General features: G+C 39.2%; 1 protein-coding gene across 9 annotated transcripts in view; it reads right to left on the bottom strand.

The window, feature by feature from the left end:
* The window catches only part of ADGRB2 (adhesion G protein-coupled receptor B2), a 509,181-nt gene that overhangs the window by 118,517 nt on the left and 372,163 nt on the right, over nucleotides 1–18,501 (bottom strand). For 7 of the 9 annotated variants that reach the window (XM_044285131.1, XM_044285132.1, XM_044285129.1 and 4 more), the window contains 4 exons: nucleotides 7,303–7,467; nucleotides 6,248–6,412; nucleotides 2,939–3,040; nucleotides 2,567–2,673 (listed from right to left, as the gene is read on the bottom strand). In XM_044285131.1, the coding sequence (XP_044141066.1) occupies nucleotides 2,567–2,673; nucleotides 2,939–3,040; nucleotides 6,248–6,412; nucleotides 7,303–7,467 (539 nt within the window). The remainder of the gene's footprint in view (nucleotides 1–2,566; nucleotides 2,674–2,938; nucleotides 3,041–6,247; nucleotides 6,413–7,302; nucleotides 7,468–18,501) is intronic. The other 2 variants (XM_044285135.1, XM_044285136.1) reach the window with 2 other exon arrangements.

Below are 18,501 nucleotides of genomic sequence, written 5' to 3'. Positions count from 1 at the left end.
TGTGTCTCATCTCGCCTTAGTAACAGCGAGATGAGACAGCCCCTTTAATGATATTACTAATGTGGCACCTGCATCTCCTCTGTTTAGTTTTTTTGTGTGTTGTTAGAAATGTAATAAAAATATAAATGAAAAGAAAAAGGTGTACAGTACAAGAATGTAAGCATACATTTTACTACAGCTTACTCGAGATGTTGCTAATCATGTTCTCCCTTTATGGCATAGTTTATATATCTTTAACTTGCTTCTTAAAACAAGAAAAAATGACATGCCACAAATCATGTCCCATCTGACTGGGATACCACAAACATCACAATTAATTTATGTTGTTTTTAAGTTAGTGACTTGTACAGTTACTAGATCTCAATCCAGTAAAGCAACTCTGGGATATGGCATCATCGGCATCATGAGTCATACAACATGCCATTTCATAATATACTGTAACTTTTCTAGTGCTAGTATAATACCTACAAAGATAGTGAGTATTAACACCCAAACGTGGATCGGAACATAACATATAAAGGACAGCAATAGTACTTGCTTAAAGTGTAATTGTCATTTTCATTTTATTTTAGTAATGTATAGGGACAGTGATACTGACTATTTTTGTAATATACTTTAATTACTAAAATCGTACATTTCTGTTAGAAAAATAGCTGCAAAGGGACCCATTTTGAGCCTTAGCAATGCTCCTCTGTCCTCTGTTTACATAACACAGTCAGTGTAGAGCGTGTCTCCACAGTTATGTGAACAGAAGACAGAGGAGCGTTGCTAGGGCTCAAAATGGGTCACTTTACAGGTATTTTTCTAACAGAAATGTACAATTTCAGTAATTAAAGTACATTACTAAAATTGTCAGAATCACTGTCCCTATACATTACAAAAATAAAAAGAAAATGACAGTTACACTTTAAGCATGTACTATTGCTGTCCTTTATATGTTATGTTCCAATCCACGTTTGGGTTTTAATACTCACTATCTTTGTAGGTATTATACTAGCACTAGAAAAGTATGCCTACTAAAGTAACAGCTCAAGGAGCCCATAGGCAGAAAAGCAAAGTCATCTACTGTAAATTTATCGGAAGCTGCTGACTATCTTTCTTTTCTTTTCAAAATGTGTTTATTGTTTTCAAAGTAAGGTAGAATAAACAGCGCAACAGAGGAAATAAACTTATGGTGTCAGTGCATAAGGTCATTACGGCCGAAATAAAGCCGAAAGTAGTGCAAACTGGTACATAAATGAATTGTTACAATGCTCAATAAAGTAAGCTGAGTTACGGAAATTTTGTCGTAACAGGTCTCGACACTCATCTTACTGCATGTGTTGTGGGTGTGCTGACTCTGGCATCATCAAGCACATTAAATTTAGGAATTCCAAATCATTTGTTCTTTTGGGAGATAAAGTCATGAACATGAGTTGGATTTTCCCCATTCCTGCTTATTTTCTCCAAGGTTACATAAATTGTTCACACACCCATATGGTAATGTCTGTAAAAGGCGGAATTACACTTGATCCTTAGATGGCAACAAGATACTCTTGAGGTTTTAAAGGATTGTCCAAGATTTTTATTTATTTTTAAGAGGCAGAGAACAGAAAAGAAAATGAAATGAAAAGAAAATTACACTCTCCTTTTAAATGTCCCACACTGCTGCTCCAGTCTCTGCCACTCCGATCCCCACTGAACCTGCAGTGTTCATGTGACATTCATCATGTATGTGGCCACTGCAGCCAATAACTGACCTCAGCAGTCACAAGTGCATGAATAGCAGGCGACAGCTGCAGGCCCATGATCAAAGTAGCAAGAATCAGAGCGACAGCATGGGAGCATTAGAACATTTAGAAGGTGGGTGTAAAAAAATTATTATCAATGTTTTTCTGTAGTTTTTATTTATCACATTTTCTATGAGGATATGTCAGATGTTTCAGAGCATTACGCATCAACAATTTATAATGAAGTACAATACTTTGGTTAATTTCAGCTTTGTTGAAATCAGCAGGAAACTGATTTTGCTGCAGATTTACTACCAATTTGCAGCAAAATCTGTGTCAATCCCCCCCCCCCCCACCCCCCCACAAACCTGAACGTACCCTTAAAGTTTTCTGTCATTTGTTTGGTTACTCAAACTCTCCCCGCTCTCAGCTTAGAGATATACTTGTACTTAAGCCAAGGAATAATTTATGCACAATATTCATTATACAGCAACAAGATGTCCTCCTCCAAAATCACTGTGAACCCTTTGATATTTAATCTAACAAAATAAGACTGAAATGAAGAGATACACCATTGCCTACTGATATAATCCACTAAAATGAAAGCACCAAATCATCCTGAGACATTAAAAACAACCAAATGTTTCACACACTTGATCAAACAAATAGTGCATCTGCCCTGTGTGTAGTCTCATGTGCATAGTCAACAGTGGCAAGCATTCTGTCTGCAAAGAGCTTCATCTTGTAAGCCAAAGCCAAGCTAAGTTAATAATGACAGACTGGCATACAGAATTCTGGTTTCTTGTAAATAAATGACATGCAAATAATGTGGTAAAGTAAGAAGAACTTGTAATTACTGCAAGATGAAGATATCTGTAGTCATGGGAAACGCAACGGGCAAAACTCGGAGAACTCCAGTAGGCAACACCCTGGGGACTGAGCAGACAGCGACGACTTGCTGATCCTGCAAGAGGATATAGAGATCACTAAGTTAAGCAAGAAGAGAGAGCACACACTGAGAGACAAAGTCAGAGATGACAGAAGGTGGAACAAAAAACCTTATCGGGAAGAAAACAAATGAGAAGAAAGCAGCCTTAAACAAAAATACAAGTAAAAAGGTGGATTAAAGTAAAATAAACCTAGGAGAAACAATAGAACATTCAAACGAAACAGACAAGACTGGAAAAATACAGCAAGGTTTTGACAAGGTGTGATCAAGTGCAACTGACCTGTGGCATTTGGAGGACACTTGTTGTACACAATTTCGCCTGCAGCTGTTTTCTTCCAGGTCATAGATGAGACATACTCATCTTTACACATTTCGTGTAATGCTGTGAAGAAGGAAAGTGCTATCATGAAATAACCGGTTATAAAGTCAACTAAGACCTACCTGCCCAGCCCACCCTTACTTCACAGATCTCTCAAAGGCTGAAGATGAGATCTCACAGCTTCCAGTCATGTTATACACCTTGTGATCTGCCCAAGGATACTAAGCAGAGTGTGATGGCATGACCTTTCTTTGTTGACCTCACAGTAGTTGGAGTAATATGTGTAAATAGCAAGCTGTGACCTTCCCATGAAACAAGAACAATCATTGCTTTTAGTAAGCCCACTAGCCTGTGAGCAAAAGCCCACAGAGGAAGCTGGCATGCCGAGAGGATGAAAGGAGGACAAGAGAGGAATAAAGAAACAAAAGCAGAAAGAGCATGTGGAGAATAAGATGAGACGTGTAAGAGGCCTGGTTTTGGAGGTGAAGAGGTGGTGGTGAACAAAAATTGCAGTCAAGATGGGATACAAAGCAAGGAAAAGGCCGGAGGAGTACAGAAGAGTGTATGTGCCACCTCAACTTGACAATTCATTCTATAGTGGACTCATAAGCACGGTCTCATGAACTAGCATTTTGGGACCTACCCTTAAGTGTATGACATTGAAAATATAAACCTTATAAGTTAAGACTTTCAATTATAAGAGCTATAAAGTTATAAGATAAAAAATCTGACTTGCAAAACAGAATTCTTCTTAGTGATTAAGGGCAGAGGAAGAGTATGCACTATTTCAGGTGTGATTATAAGGATCCTTTCGTGCATATTGTTTTAATATGATACGTCCATGTTCTAGCTGAAGGTTTCAAAATGTAACAATTGTGAATATAATTTAGCATATTTTAAGTGGTATATTATGTACCTAAAACTACCATCTGCTGTATTATGTATCTAAAACCTACCATCTGCCATATAACGCCAGGCATTCACAAAGTAATTTATATGCTAATACAACAATAAATTACATATATAAATATTGTAACTATTTCTACAAGAGTCGGAACGACCAGTAAAAAATAATACCATCATGCAGTAGCGTATATAGCAACTTTGAAGTGGTTCATGAACTCAACCATTGGCTGCTATTTTTTTTTTTTTAACTTTGCCAAATTTGATTTCCAGTCGTATCAAAAGAAAAATTGCTTGCCATTATAGCAAAGTTATTCAGGGCCTTACTGAATAAAAATTCCTTAAAGCTACTGGAATCCAACATAACAATCTTTCAATTTTATAACCCGCTATATGTATTGGGGGTTACAAACACAATAATCAATTATATTTCAGTAGCACAAATTTTGACAAATTAATATTTTTGCGATGTTCTGCATAAGGATTACAATTTTTGAAGAAACCTAGTACCCATTTACCTATGCACAGAAAAACATATGTACAGTGGATATAAAAAGTACACACACCCCTGTTAAAATGCCAGAATTTTGTCATATAAAAAATGTGACCAAGACAAATTATTTCAGATTTGAAGCGGTATTCCCATCTGAGATATTGCTAGGATATGCCTCTATTGGCTGATAGGTGCGGGTCCCACCTCTGGGACCTGCACCTACACCAAGAACAGAGCGGGAAAGGTAGTGGTCGTAGAACCCCGGGTTTTCTGGAGTCCGGCAACCGCCACTCACTCTCCCCTTAAAAGTGAATGGGAGCTCACCACGCATGCGCGGCTGACGCTTCCATTCATTTCTATGGGGCCGACAGAAATAGCCGACCCATAATAATTCTATTAAAAAACACGCTGAAATAATTTAGAGGGGGGAATAAAAATAACAAAACCAAAGTCATATGGTTGCATAAGTGTGAACACCCTGTTATAATTGGGGATGTCGTTGTGTTCAGAATTAGCCAATCACATTTAAATTATGTTAAATTGTAGTCAGTACACAGCTGTCATCATTTAAAGTGAATCTGATTAACCCCATATTAACCCTGTTCTACCAGGATTTTTCTGACATTTCCTTATAGTTGCATTTTACAGCAAAAGCCATGGTATATAAACAGTTTACATCACATCAAAGCGATATTATTGTTGAAACATATTAGTTAGGAAAAGAGTACAAAAACTCAGAAAAGACAGTCAACAAGAAGTGGATAAAATTTGGCACAATAGTGACAATCCCAAGAACTGAATTAAAAACAAGTAGAAGGCTTGTGGGGCTTGGAGGCTGCCAAGTGGGAGCTGCAGGAATTTCTGGCAAGCCCTGGTTGTGTACTGCATGTGACATATTCTTCTTATGTCTGGGCTGTGGGGTAGGTTGGCAAGATGGAAGCCTTTCCTTACAAAGAAAAAATCCAACCCTGACTATTTTTTGCCAAAACCTACATCAAGTCTGCCAAAAGCATGTGGGAAAATGTATTATGGTCTGATAAGACTAAGATTGAACATTTCGGTCATAATTCCAAAAGGTATGTTTGCAGCAAAGCCAACACTTCGTATCACCAAAAGAACACCATACCCACAGTGAAACATGGTGGAGGCAGCATTATGCCAAATATCAGTCAATTTTGGCACAAAACCTTCAGGTCTCTGCTAAACAGCTAGGGATGAAGATGAATTTCACCTTTCAGCATGACAACAATGGAAGGCCTACCTCCACATAAAAAAATAAAAAATGCCTTTGCCAGAAGATTTTTGGGTTTTGGAATGGCCCAGCCAGAGCCCAGACCTGAATCCAATTGAAAATTTGTGGGTTGACCTGAAGAGGGCTGTGTACAAGAGATGCCCTCTCAATCTGACAGAGTTGGAGAGCTTTTGCAAGAGAGAGTGTGCAACTCTAGAAGTGCCATGCTGATAGATTTCTACCATAAAATTACTTAACAAAAGCATTAGTTTAAGGATCTGCATATTTATGCAACCACATTTAGTTCTTTATTTTTATTTCCCCCCCTATAAGATTTCAGTTTGTTTTTCAAATGAATTGTACAGATTATAGGTGACATTTAAGGTGGTAAAAAGTTCTGAAATAATTCTTCTTGGTCTGATTTTTTATATGACAAAAAATAGCATTTTAACAGGGGTGCAAAGACTTTTTTTAATTCAATATATGATCACCTATCATGTAAGGCATGGGTGTATTGTACATATATGCAAATATTTGAGTATGTTTTATGATATGCCTATTTCACTCAGAAGGAGGTAAGCCCTAAATGGGTTAAAATTGGCACCTCCACTCAGCACACACAGGAGATGTATTGGGTGGATACCTGGGCATTTCTTTTCACTGCACGTCCTGACCTCGTCCCCGGAGCCCTCGCATGGATATCCTTGTAATCCTGTTCCCTGACACATCCGGTAGCGTCGCTGCCAGCCACTGTCACATGTTTTGGAGCACAAGCTCCAATGATTCCACGGGCCCCATTTTCCATCCCCTAGAGAGTGTGAAGGGGCAGGAAGCAGAGGAAAGTATAAAGAAAAAGGAACACAAAAGGGTATAAAAAGAGGGGAAGGGGCAGAGGAAAGTTAAAAAGGGTAAGAGGTGAAAGATTAGAGAATGTAGCAAAATATGGAGAGATGACAAAAAAATGAATAAAAGGGAGCATAAATTAGGAAATAAGGAGTGACTAAAGAGAAAAAAGACCAAAGTATGAGGTGTAAAGAAAAAAATCCAAGGAATGTTTAAAGCTACAGTAAAAAGGTATAGATAGAGGCCATAAAATGGAGGTAAGGTAAGTGATGTGTAGTGGGGAAAATATAGAGTTCCTGTACCTAAAACACTAGTTACATTTAAAAAAAGGGAGTGAATGAATAAAACTACTGTAGTAAAGAAAAACAGCATATCTGAAAATAGTACTGAAAACCTGGATGGCATGTAACAGAATGAGGCAGAGAGCCAGATGCACATAATGTGGGATGAGAGAGCAGTTAATGTTGGGTTCTGTAATCAGAGAAAGATGGCAGAGATAAAGATAGAAGGAAAGGCTATAAAGAGATTTCAAAAAAAAAAAATAGGCTAGATGATCAGATATGAACTACCTGCTAAGTCAACAGCGGGCATACTAGTAGTAATAACGGAAAAACTTCAGGACGGATTGTGTATCATCACATTTTTAGTAGGAATAAAACTGAAAATGTACTGGCCCTAATTCTGCTGCTTCCATCATGAAGACCACCTTTTCTACTCAAAAATATTATGCAAAAGATTTATAATGGCCAGACGTCATTTTATATAAAAAAAAATGCCCTTTATGGCACCAATTGAAAAGGTAAACAAGCATAGAAACAGGTACACTGGTCTGTCCATCCGCCGGTCTTCAATTACCTGGACAATTGGGATTACTGCACTCCCTGGTGTCTGTTTGCTGCCCCCTGCACTCTCCGCCTGCTTGGCTTGTGTTGCTGCACTCTCTTTTCCTTTGTTGGGTTCCGTTTGAACATGTTACAGAGCATCTTTCCCACGGGCCCCAGTCCAGCCATATCCCTTCCACTGAAAGAGAGAGAGAGCAATGCAGAATGAACTTAGTAACCTCCAACAAACAGACCAGCTGTGCCTATTCCCACTGGAAATAAATGCACCAAGCCCCATGCAATAAATAATATTTATTGTGCAATTGCATCTTCTAAGTGGAACCTCATAAACATCTTAAAGCAAGAAATCTTCTAAGCTCAGTGGGGACATCCCTTGACAAGGACAGAAGGAGGAAGCAACCTTTCAAGCGAATGAGATGAATTAATCATGGGCACATAGGTAGCCAGAGATAGATGGGGTCAGGGTCCTGGAACAGTGGCTCTTAACCCTTTTTGACTGCCGCGTAAGAAATTCATTGCCCTGTACTGCTCTTCTGATCTCAGAGTCCTCCGACAAGTGACAAAATACAATGTCTAGGGACCAGAACACATGGTCTGTGAATTAGACAGTAATGATAGAAATATAGACTGTTATAGCAGAGGAAAACCTCTTGTCCGACCTAACCTGCAAGCCGCGTCCCCTCCTGCTATGAAGAAAGTGCTATTTAACCATTTAAAGGCCAGGCCTGAAAAGACCTTAATGACCAGATACTTTCTCATGATTTAGTGCAAATGGTGGTTTAACAATTTTTCTATTTGTTGGCCTGACAAAATAATGTAGGAAATGTTTTTACATTAAAACCTTTGTTTTTTTTGAGAATTTGTTTTATTTTTCATTTTGGAAAATTGCAAAAATTACGAAATAAATCATTTTGTTTTTAATCTATAGCTTTTATTTTTTAAGTATGCAAACTGACACCATTTTTAAAGTGGGTTCTCTATTTTGCATCAGTCATTTTGATATACAGTGGATATAAAAAGTCTACACACCCCTGTTAAAATGTGAGGTTTCTATGCTGTAAAAAAATGAGATAAAGATAAATCATTTCAGAACTTTTTCCACCTTTAATGTGACCTATAAACTGTACAACTCAATTGAAAAACAAACTGAAATCTTTTAGGTTTAGGGGGAAAAAATAATAATAATAATAATAATGATGTGGTTGCATAAGTGTGCACACCCTCTTATAACTAGGGATGAAGCTGTGTTCAGAATTAAGCAATCACATTCAAAATCATGTTAAATAGGAGTCAGCATACACCTGCCATCATTTAAAGTGCCTCTGATTAACCCCAAATAAAGTTCAGCTGCTCTAGTTGGTCTTTCCTGAAATTTTCTTAGTCGCATCCCACAGCAAAAGCCTGGGTTTACAGAGAGCTTCCAAAGCATCAGGGAGATCTCATTGGTAAAACGTATCAGTCAGAAGAAGGGTACAAAAGAATTTCCAAGGCATTAGATATACCATGGAACACAGTGAAGACAGTCATCATCAAGTGGAGAAAGTATGGCACAATAGTGACATTACCAAGAACTGGACGTCCCTCCAAAATTGATGAAAAGACAAGAAGAAAACTGGTCTGGGAGTCTACCAAGAGGCCTACAGAAACATTAAAGGAGCTGCAGGAATATCTGGCAAGTACTGGCTGTATGGTACATGTGACAACAATCTCCCCGTATTCTTCATATGTCTGGGCTATGGGGGTAGAGTGTCAAGACGAAAGCTTTTTCTTATGAAGAAAACCTCCAAGCCAGGCTACATTTTGCAAAAACTCATCTAAGGTGTCCCAAAAGCATGTGGGAAAAGGTCTAATAAGGTCTGATAAGGTTTAACTTTTTTGCCATAATTCCAAAAGCTATGTTTGGCGCAAAAACAACACTGAACATCATCAAAAGAACACCATACCCACAGTGAAACATGGTGGTGGCAGCATCATGCTTTGGGCTGCTTTTCTGCAGCTGGAACTGGGGCCTTAGTAAAGCTAGAGGGAATTATGAACAGTTCCAAATACCAGTCAATATTGGCACAAAACCTTAAGGCTTCTGCTAGAGAGCTGAACATTAAGAAGAACTTCGTCTTTCAGCATGACAACGACCCAAAGCATACATCCAAATCAACAAAGGAATGGCTTCACCAGAAGAAGATTAAGGGTCCATTCACACGTCCGTTGATTCTTTCCTGATCTGTTCCATTTTTTGCGGAACAGATCTGGACCAGTTCTGTACCCATTCATTTTCAATGGGTCCTGAAAAAAAACAGACATCTCAATGTCAGATTTTTTTTCAGGACCCATTGAAAATAAATGGGTACAGAACTGGTCCAGATCTGTTCCGCAAAAAACGGAACAGATCAGGAAAGAAACAACGGACGGGTGAATGGACCCTAAAGTTTTGGAATGGCCCAGCCAGAGCCCAGACCTGAATCTGATTGAAAATCCGTGGGGTGATCTGAAGAGGGCTGTGCACAGGAGATGCCCTCGCAATCTGACAGATTTGGAGTGTTTTTGCAAAGTCAAAATGTGCCATGCTGATAGACTCATACCCAAAAAGACAGAGTGCTGCAATAAAATCAAAAGGTGCTTCAACAAATTATTAGTTTAAGGGTGTGCACACTTATGCAACCATATTTTATTTTAATATTTTTTATTCTCTCTACCTAAAAGATTTCAGTTTGTTTTTCAATTGAGTTGAACACTTTATAGGTCACATTAAAGGTGGAAAAAGTTCTGAAATGATTTTCAGAAACCTGACATTTTAACAGGGGTGTGTAGACTTTTTATATCCACTGTATATTATGTATAGTTTAGCATTTTTTTCTTTTAGTCTTATCATATATTTTTTACCTAATTGTTAATGTATTTTTGGTACATAATATATCCCCCAAGAGGACCTCTGGGGACACTGCCACCTTTTTTTTGCACTTTTCCACTGTAACTGGGGCATCCAAAGGTGACCCAGCTTCTAGGGGGGAAAAGCCTCCCTTGGGGGTATTTTACAAGGCACAGCTCTTCAGGGTCTGCTAAGACCCAGCAGCTCTGCTCCTGAGACAGGTCCTATAGAGAAATCGTATAGCTGCTTCCTCTATTTACTGCATAGCGCTCAGTGAGCACTATGCACAGAGTACAGAAGAAGGTAGAAGCAGTAATATATACTTTACCCCCTTAAGGGGTTTTCAAAGATTTTAATACTAATGACCTATCCTCAGGATAGGTCATCAATATCTGATCGGTAGGGGTTCGACACACGGGACACCTGCTGATCAGCTATTTAAGACGGCACAAACACTCCTGTAAGTGTAGCAGCCTTCTTAAAGCTTAACCCAGGCCAGTGACCACATGTTTATCTGTCATGCGGGCTAGGCACATCTCATCCCCATAGAAGTGAACGGGGATGAGCTGTGAGACCAAGCACAACCGCTATACTATATATGGCGGTGTGCTTGGTAAGCTGCAAGAAGGCTGTGGCACTCACAGGAGAACCAGTAGTTTCTCAAACAGCAAATCGCAGGGGTCCTGGTTGTCGGCCCCCCACCGATCAGATACTGGATAGGTCATTAGTAGTGTTGGTCGAGCACCAAAGTGATCGTGTGCTTGGGCACTTTGGTAGAGTAGAACACTTCCCGATGCTCGGGTGCTCTGTAGCACAATGGAAGTCAATGGGAGAACCAGAGCATTAAACCAGGCACTCCCTGCTCTGAAGAGGGGAGGGTGTCGGGACTCTAGTTCGGCTTAGGAGTCCCTGCTCTGATTCCATATATAGCTATGTCCATATATGGAGTCAGTGCTTGGGGACACCCAGAGTAGTTAAATCTAATTTTGCCTCTATTCCTGAAAAGTTTCTGGCAGGATTCAAACTCACAACCTTCTACATTACAGCCAAGAATCTTAACTACTACACTATAGAGCTGCATGGCCAGTTACTAAACAAACAAAACAAAACAAAAAAAACACTAGTCATCAGTATTAAAATCTCAGAAAATCCTTTTAAGTACTCGGCCAATTTTCATTTTTGTGTTTTTAGTCCCTGCCTTCCCGGAGCCTTAACTTTTTAATTTTTCCATTTACATAGCCATATAAGGGCTCTAACACATTGCTTTAGCTGCTTTTGTGGTCCACAAATTGCGTATCTGTAAATCACAGATACTGGCTGCGTGAGTTCCGCATTTTTCAGACCACAACGTCCTCTATAGAACTGTCCTATCTTTGTCAGTAATATGGACAAGAATAAGACAGGTTCTATTTTCTTGCAGGACCCTTGGAACGGACATACGGATGCAGACAGCACATGGTTTGCTGTCCCCATCTTTTGCAGCCCCATTGAAGTGAATGGGTCCACATCTGACCCATAAAAAATACGGATCGGATGCAGATTAAAACAACGGTTGTGTGCATGAACCCTAGGGGCTGGTTTTTCGCAGTTAGAAAGTTGAAAGTTGTACTGTACAGTTAGAAAGTTGTACTGTACTTTCTAACAGCACTATTTTATATTGCATATGATATAGTGGAATGGAATCGCAATTGGTTTAACTTTAAGTGTTCCTTTGTGATAAAACTGACCTATAACCTTCATTCTACAGGTCAGTACAATTACACTAATATCTCTTAACCACCTCAGCCCCCCTAGCTTAAACACCCTTAATGACCAGACTACTTTTTACAATTCTGCACTACACTACTTTCACCGTTTATTGCTCGGTCATAGAACTTACCACCCAAATGAATTTCACCTCCTTTTCTTCACACTGATAGAGCTTTCATTTGGTGGTATTTCATTGCTGCTGACATTTTAACTTTTTTGTTATTAATCGAAATTTAACTATTGTTTTGCAAAAAAATGACATTTTTCACTTTCAGTTGTAAAATTTAGCAAAAAAACCGACATCCAAATATAAATTTTTCGCTAAATTTATTGTTCTACATGTCTTTGATAAAAAAAAATGTTTGGGCCAAAAAAAAAAAATGGTTTGGGTAAAAGTTATAGCGTTTACAAACTATGGTACAAAAATGTGACTTTCTGAGCACCTGTCATGTTTTCTGAGATTCTACAATGCCCAGACAGTAGAAAACCCCCACAAATGCCCCCATTTCGGAAAGTAGACACTCTAAGGTATTCGCTGATGGGCATAGTGAGTTCATAGAACTTTTTATTTTTTGTCACAAGTTAGCGGAAAATGATGAATTTTTTATTTTTATTTTTTCCTTACAAAGTCTCATATTCCACTAACTTGTGACAAAAAATAAAAACTTCCATGAATTCACTATGCCCATCATGAAATACCTTGGAATGTCTTCTTTCCAAAATGGGGTCACTTGTGGGGTAGTTATACTGCCCTGGCATTTTAGGGGCCCAAATGCGTACGAAGTAGTTTGAAATCAAAATCTGTAAAAAATAGCCTTTGAAATCCGAAAGGTGCTCTTTGGAATGTGGGCCCCTTTGTCCACCTAGGCTGCAAAAAAGTGTCACACATGTGGTATCACCGTACTCAGGAGAATTTGGGGAATGTGTTTTGGGGTGTCATTTTACATATACCCATGCTGGGTGAGAGAAATATCTTGGTCAAATGCCAACTTTGTATAAAAAAAATGGGAAAAGTTGTCTTTTGCCGAGATATTTATCTCACCCAGCATGGGTATATGTAAAATAACACCCCAAAACACATTCCCCAACTTCTCCTGAGTACGGTGATACCACATGTGTGACACTTTTTTGCAGCCTAGGTGGACAAAGGGGCCCACATTCCAAAGAGCACCTTTCGGATTTCAAAGGCTATTTTTTACAGATTTTGATTTCAAACTACTTCGTACGCATTTGGGCCCCTAAAATGCCAGGGCAGTATAACTACCCCACAAGTGACCCCATTTTGGAAAGAAGACACCCCAAGGTATTTCGTGATGGGCAGAGTGAGTTCATGGAAATTTATATTTTTTGTCACAAGTTAGTAGAATATGAGACTTTGTAAGAAAAAATAAATCATAATTTTCCGCTAACTTGTGACAAAAAATACAAATTCTAGAAACTCGCCATGCCCCTCACGGAATACCTTGGGGTGTCTTCTTTCTAAAATGGGGTCACTTGTGGGGTAGTTATACTGCCCTGGCATTTTAGGGGCCCAAATGCGTGCAAAGTAGTTTGAAATCAAAATCTGTAAAAAATGGCCTGTGAAATCCGAAAGGTGCTCTTTGGAATGTGGGCCCATTTGCCCACTTAGGCTGCAAAAAAGTGTCACACATCTGGTATCGCCGGACTCAGAAGAAGTAGGGCAATGTGTTTTGGTGTGTCTTTTTACATATACCCATGCTGGGTGAGAGAAATATCTCGGCAAAAGACAACTTTTCCCATTTTTTTATACAAAGTTGATATTTATCTCACCCAGCATGAGGATATGTAAAAAAACACCCAAAAACACATTCCCCAACTTCTCCTGAGTACGGCGATACCACATGTGTGACACTTTTTTGCAGCCTAGATGCGCAAAGGGGCCCAAATTCCTTTTAGGAGGGCATTTTTAGACATTTGGATCCCAGACTTCTTCTCACGCTTTAGGGCCCCTAAAATGCCAGGGCAGTATAAATACCCCACATGTGACCCCATTTTGGAAAGAAGACACCCCAAGGTATTTAATGAGGGGCATGGCGAGTTCATAGAATTATATTTTTTTTTGGCACAAGTTAGAGGAAATTGATTTTATTCTTTTTTTTTCTCACAAAGTCTACCTTTTCGCTAACTTGGCACAAGAATTTCAATCTTTCATGGACTCAATATGCCCCTCACGGAATACCTTGGGGTGTCTTCTTTCCGAAATGGGGTCACATGTGGGGTATTTATACTGCCCTGGCATTTTAGGGGCCGTAAAGCATGAGAAGAAGTCTGGAATATAAATGTCTAAAAATTTTTACGCATTTGGATTCCGTGAGGGGTATGGTGAGTTCATGTGAGATTTTATTTTTTGACACAAACTAGTGGAATATGAGACTTTGCAAGAAAAAAAAAAAAATCAATTTCCGCTAACTTGTGCCAATTTTTTTTCTGAATGGAGCCTTCCAGGGGGGTGATCAATGCCAGGGGGGGTGATCAGGGAGTCTATATGGGGTGATCACCACCCTGTCATTGATCACCCCCTTGTAAGGCTCCATTCAGACGTCCGTATGTGTTTTGCGGATCCGCAAAACACATACGGACGTCTGAATGGAGCCTTACAGGGGGGTGATCAATGACAGGGGGGTGATCACCCCATATAGACTCCCTGATCACCCCCCTGTCATTGATCACCCCCCTGGAAGGCTCCATTCAGAGGTTCGTATGTGTTTTGCGGATCCACGGATCCATGGATCGGATCCGCAAAACACATACAGACGTCTGAATGGAGCCTTACAGGGGGGTGATCAATGACAGGGGGATGATCAATGACAGGGGGTGATCAGGGAGTCTATATGGGGTGATCATCCCCCTGTCATTGATCACCCCCCTGTAAGGCTCCATTCAGACGTCCGTATGTGTTTTGCGGATCCGATCCATGGATCCGTAAAACACATACGGACATCTGAATGGAGCCTTACAGGGGGGTGATCAATGACAGGGGGGTGATAAATGACAGGGGGGTGATCAGGGAGTCTATATGGGGTGATCTGGTGTTCATAAGGGGTTAATAAGTGACAGGGGGGGTGTACTGTAGTGTGGTGCTTGGTGCTACTTATTACAGAGCTGCCTGTGTCCTCTGGTGGTCGATCCAAGCAAAAGGGACCACCAGAGAACCAGGTAGCAGGTATATTAGACGCTGTTATCAAAACAGCGTCTAATATACCTATTAGGGGTTAAAAAAAATCGCATCTACAGCCTGCCAGCGAACGATCGCCGCTGGCAGGCTGTAGATCCACTCGCGAGATGACACATAGATGTGTGACTCTGCCTGGGACAGCCGCCTCCGGAACGCGATCCTGCGTTAGGCGGTCCGGAGGCGGTTAAGGACCATATTTTACCTTAAGGACCAGGCCATTTTTTGCAAATCTGACATGTGTCACTTTATGTGGTGATAACTTTAAAACGCCTTTACTTATCCAGGCCATTCTAAGATTCTTTTCTCGTCACATATTGTACTTCATGACAGTGGTCAAAATTGACTCAAAAAAATTCATTTTTATTTATAAAAAAAATTAAAAATCAATTTAAAAAATTTCCAAATTTAAGCTTCTCTACTTTCTTCTACTTATAATAGATAGTAATACCTCCAAAAATTGTTATAACTTTACATTCCCCATATGTCTACTTAATGTTTGGATCATTTTGTGAATGCCATTTTATTTTTTGGGGACCTTAGAAGGCTTAGAAGTTTAGAAGCAAATCTTGAAATTTTTCAGAAAATTTCCAAAACCCACTTTTTAAGGACCTGTTCAGGTATGAAGTCACTTTGTGAGGATTACATAATAGAAACCATCCAAAAAATGACCCTATTTTAGAAACTACACCCTCAAGGTATTCAAAACTGATTTTACAAATTTGTTAACCCTTTAGGTGTTCCACAAGAATTCATGGAAAATAGAGATGAAATTTCAGAATTTCACTTTTTGGGCAGATTTTCCATTTTATTCCATTTTTTTCCAGTAACAAAGCAAGGGTTAACAGCCAAACAAAACTCAATATTTATTACCCTGATTTTGAAGTTTACAGAAACACCCTATATGTGGTCGTAAACCGCTGTATGGGCACACGGCAGGGCGCAGAAGGAAAGGAACGCCATATCAGAAGGAAAGGAACACCATATGGTTTTTGGAAGGCAGATTTTGCTGGACTGGTTTTTTGACACCATGTCCCATTTGAAACCCCCCTCATGTACCCCTAGAGTAGAAATTCCAAAAAAGTGACCCCATTTTGGAAACTACAGGATAAGGTGGCAGTTTTGTTGGTACTATTTTAGGGTACATATGATTTTTGGTTGCTCTATATTACACTTTTTGTGAGGCAAGGTAACAAAAAATAGCTGTTTTGGAACCGCTTTTATTTTTGTTATTTACAACGTTCATCTGACAGGTTAGATCATGTGGTATTTTTATAGAGCAGGTTGTTACAGACGCGACAATACCAAATCGCGACAATACCAAATATAACTACTTTTTGGGGTTGTTTGTTTCAGTTTTACATAATAAAGCATTTTTGAGAAAAAAGATCTTTTAGTGTCTCCACATTCTGAAAGCCGTTGGTTTTTTTATTTTTTGGGCGACTTTCTTATGTAGGGGCTCATTTTTTTTCGGTATGAGATAATGGTTTGATTGGTACTATTTTAGGGTGCATATGACTATTTTATCGCTTGGAATTACACTTTTTGTGATGTAAGGTGACAAAACATGGCTTTTTGAAACACTTTTTTAATTTTTTTTATGGTGTGCACCTGAGGGGTTAGGTCATGTGATATTTTTATACAGCAGGTTCTTACGGATGTGGCAATACCTAATATGTTAACTTTTTTTTTCTTTATTTAAGTTTTACACAAAAACAGCAGTTTTGAAACAAAAAAAATATAATTTCAATGTCTCCATAGTCTGAGAGCCATAGATTTTTTTTTTTCAGGGCGAATGTCTTAGTTAGGGTGCAATTTTTGCGGGATGAGATGAAGGCTTGATTGGTACTATTTTGGGGTGCATATGACTTTGATTTATTATTTTTTTTTTTTTTTACGGTGTTCATCTGAGGGGTTAGGTCATGTGGTATTTTTATAGAGCAGGTTGTTACGGACGCAGCGATACCTAATATGTATACTTTTTTATTTACTTACGTTTTACACAATAACAGGACTTTTTAAACCAAAAAAAGATGTTTTAGTATCTCCATATTCTGAGAGCCATAGTTTTTTTATTTTTTAGGTGATTGTCTTAGGTAGGGGCTTATTTTTTGTGGGATAAGGTGGCGGTTAGATTCATACTATTTTGGGGGGCATACGCCTTTTTGATCGCTTGGTGTTGCACTTTTAGTGATGTAAGGTGACAAAAAAAGTTTTTTTTAGCACAGTTTTTATTTTATTTTTTTGACGTAGTTCATCTGAGGGGTTAGGTCATGTACAATTTAATAGAGCCGGTTGACACGGACGCGGCGATACCTAATATGTCTACTTTTCCCTATTTTTTACTTTTTTTTACGCTTTTTCTTTTGAAACTTACATTTTTTTGTTAAACTTAATTTTTTAACTTTTTGTAACTTATTTTGTCCCACTCTGAGACTTCAACTTTTGGGGGTCTAATCCCCTTTACAATACTGAATGTAATACACTTACAGCTTCCTGCCTGTGAGATCTAGGGGGCTGGATCACACAGACTGTCACGGAAGGCAGCCACGATGCCGAAGGAAGGCATCGGGCTGCCTTCCCTGCCATCGGATCCCCGTCACAGCAGCGTAGGGACCTGATGGCTGCTTCCTCCCTGCAGCGCCGACCGCTGCACATCAAGGGTTAATGCGCCAGCATTGGTGATTTCACCGATGCTGGCGCATGCAGCAGGGGTCCGGCTATCAGTGACTGCCAGACCCCTGCCGCTGATCGGGCGGGCGCATCTCCTGCAGCCGCACATTCACCGCGCCGTACATGTATGGCGCTGGTCCTCAAGTCACGGACATCTGCGCCGTACATAAGCGGGTCCTGAAGGGGTTAATACTTAAAAATAATAACTTAAAATATATTTTTTTTCTTTGCATTGTGATATCCTGACCCCCATAACATTTCTATGTGTATGACTACAGAGGTATTTAAGGGTTCATTTTTTGCTGTGGGATTTGATGCTTTTATTGATACCATTTTAGAGTGTGTATGACTTTTTAATCACTTTTTATTACATTTTTGGGGGAGGTGAAGCAACGTTAAAACGACAAATCGACCATCTTGATTTTTTTTTAAATTCATTACAGGGTTCACCATATGGGTTAAATGTGTATATATTTTATTACTGCAGGTGTTTGGAGATGTGGCTATTCCTGTGATGATTATTTTTTTATTGTTTATTTTATTTATTATTTTAAATATATCTTGTATTATATATATATATATTTTACTGTTTTACTTTTTTTTAAAACTTTTTTTAAGTCACTCTTTCTATGAGACTTGAATTACCAATTGTAGCCTATGGGAGACTCGCTATGTTGCTGTGGCATGCTTCGAATCCTTCAGGCGATAGCAATCAAACGGCTCCCTCAATC

The sequence above is a fragment of the Bufo gargarizans genome, chromosome 3, assembly GCF_014858855.1.
Source record: "Bufo gargarizans isolate SCDJY-AF-19 chromosome 3, ASM1485885v1, whole genome shotgun sequence".
Taxonomy (NCBI): domain Eukaryota; kingdom Metazoa; phylum Chordata; class Amphibia; order Anura; family Bufonidae; genus Bufo; species Bufo gargarizans.
This window is presented reverse-complemented; position numbering and strand designations above follow the sequence as displayed.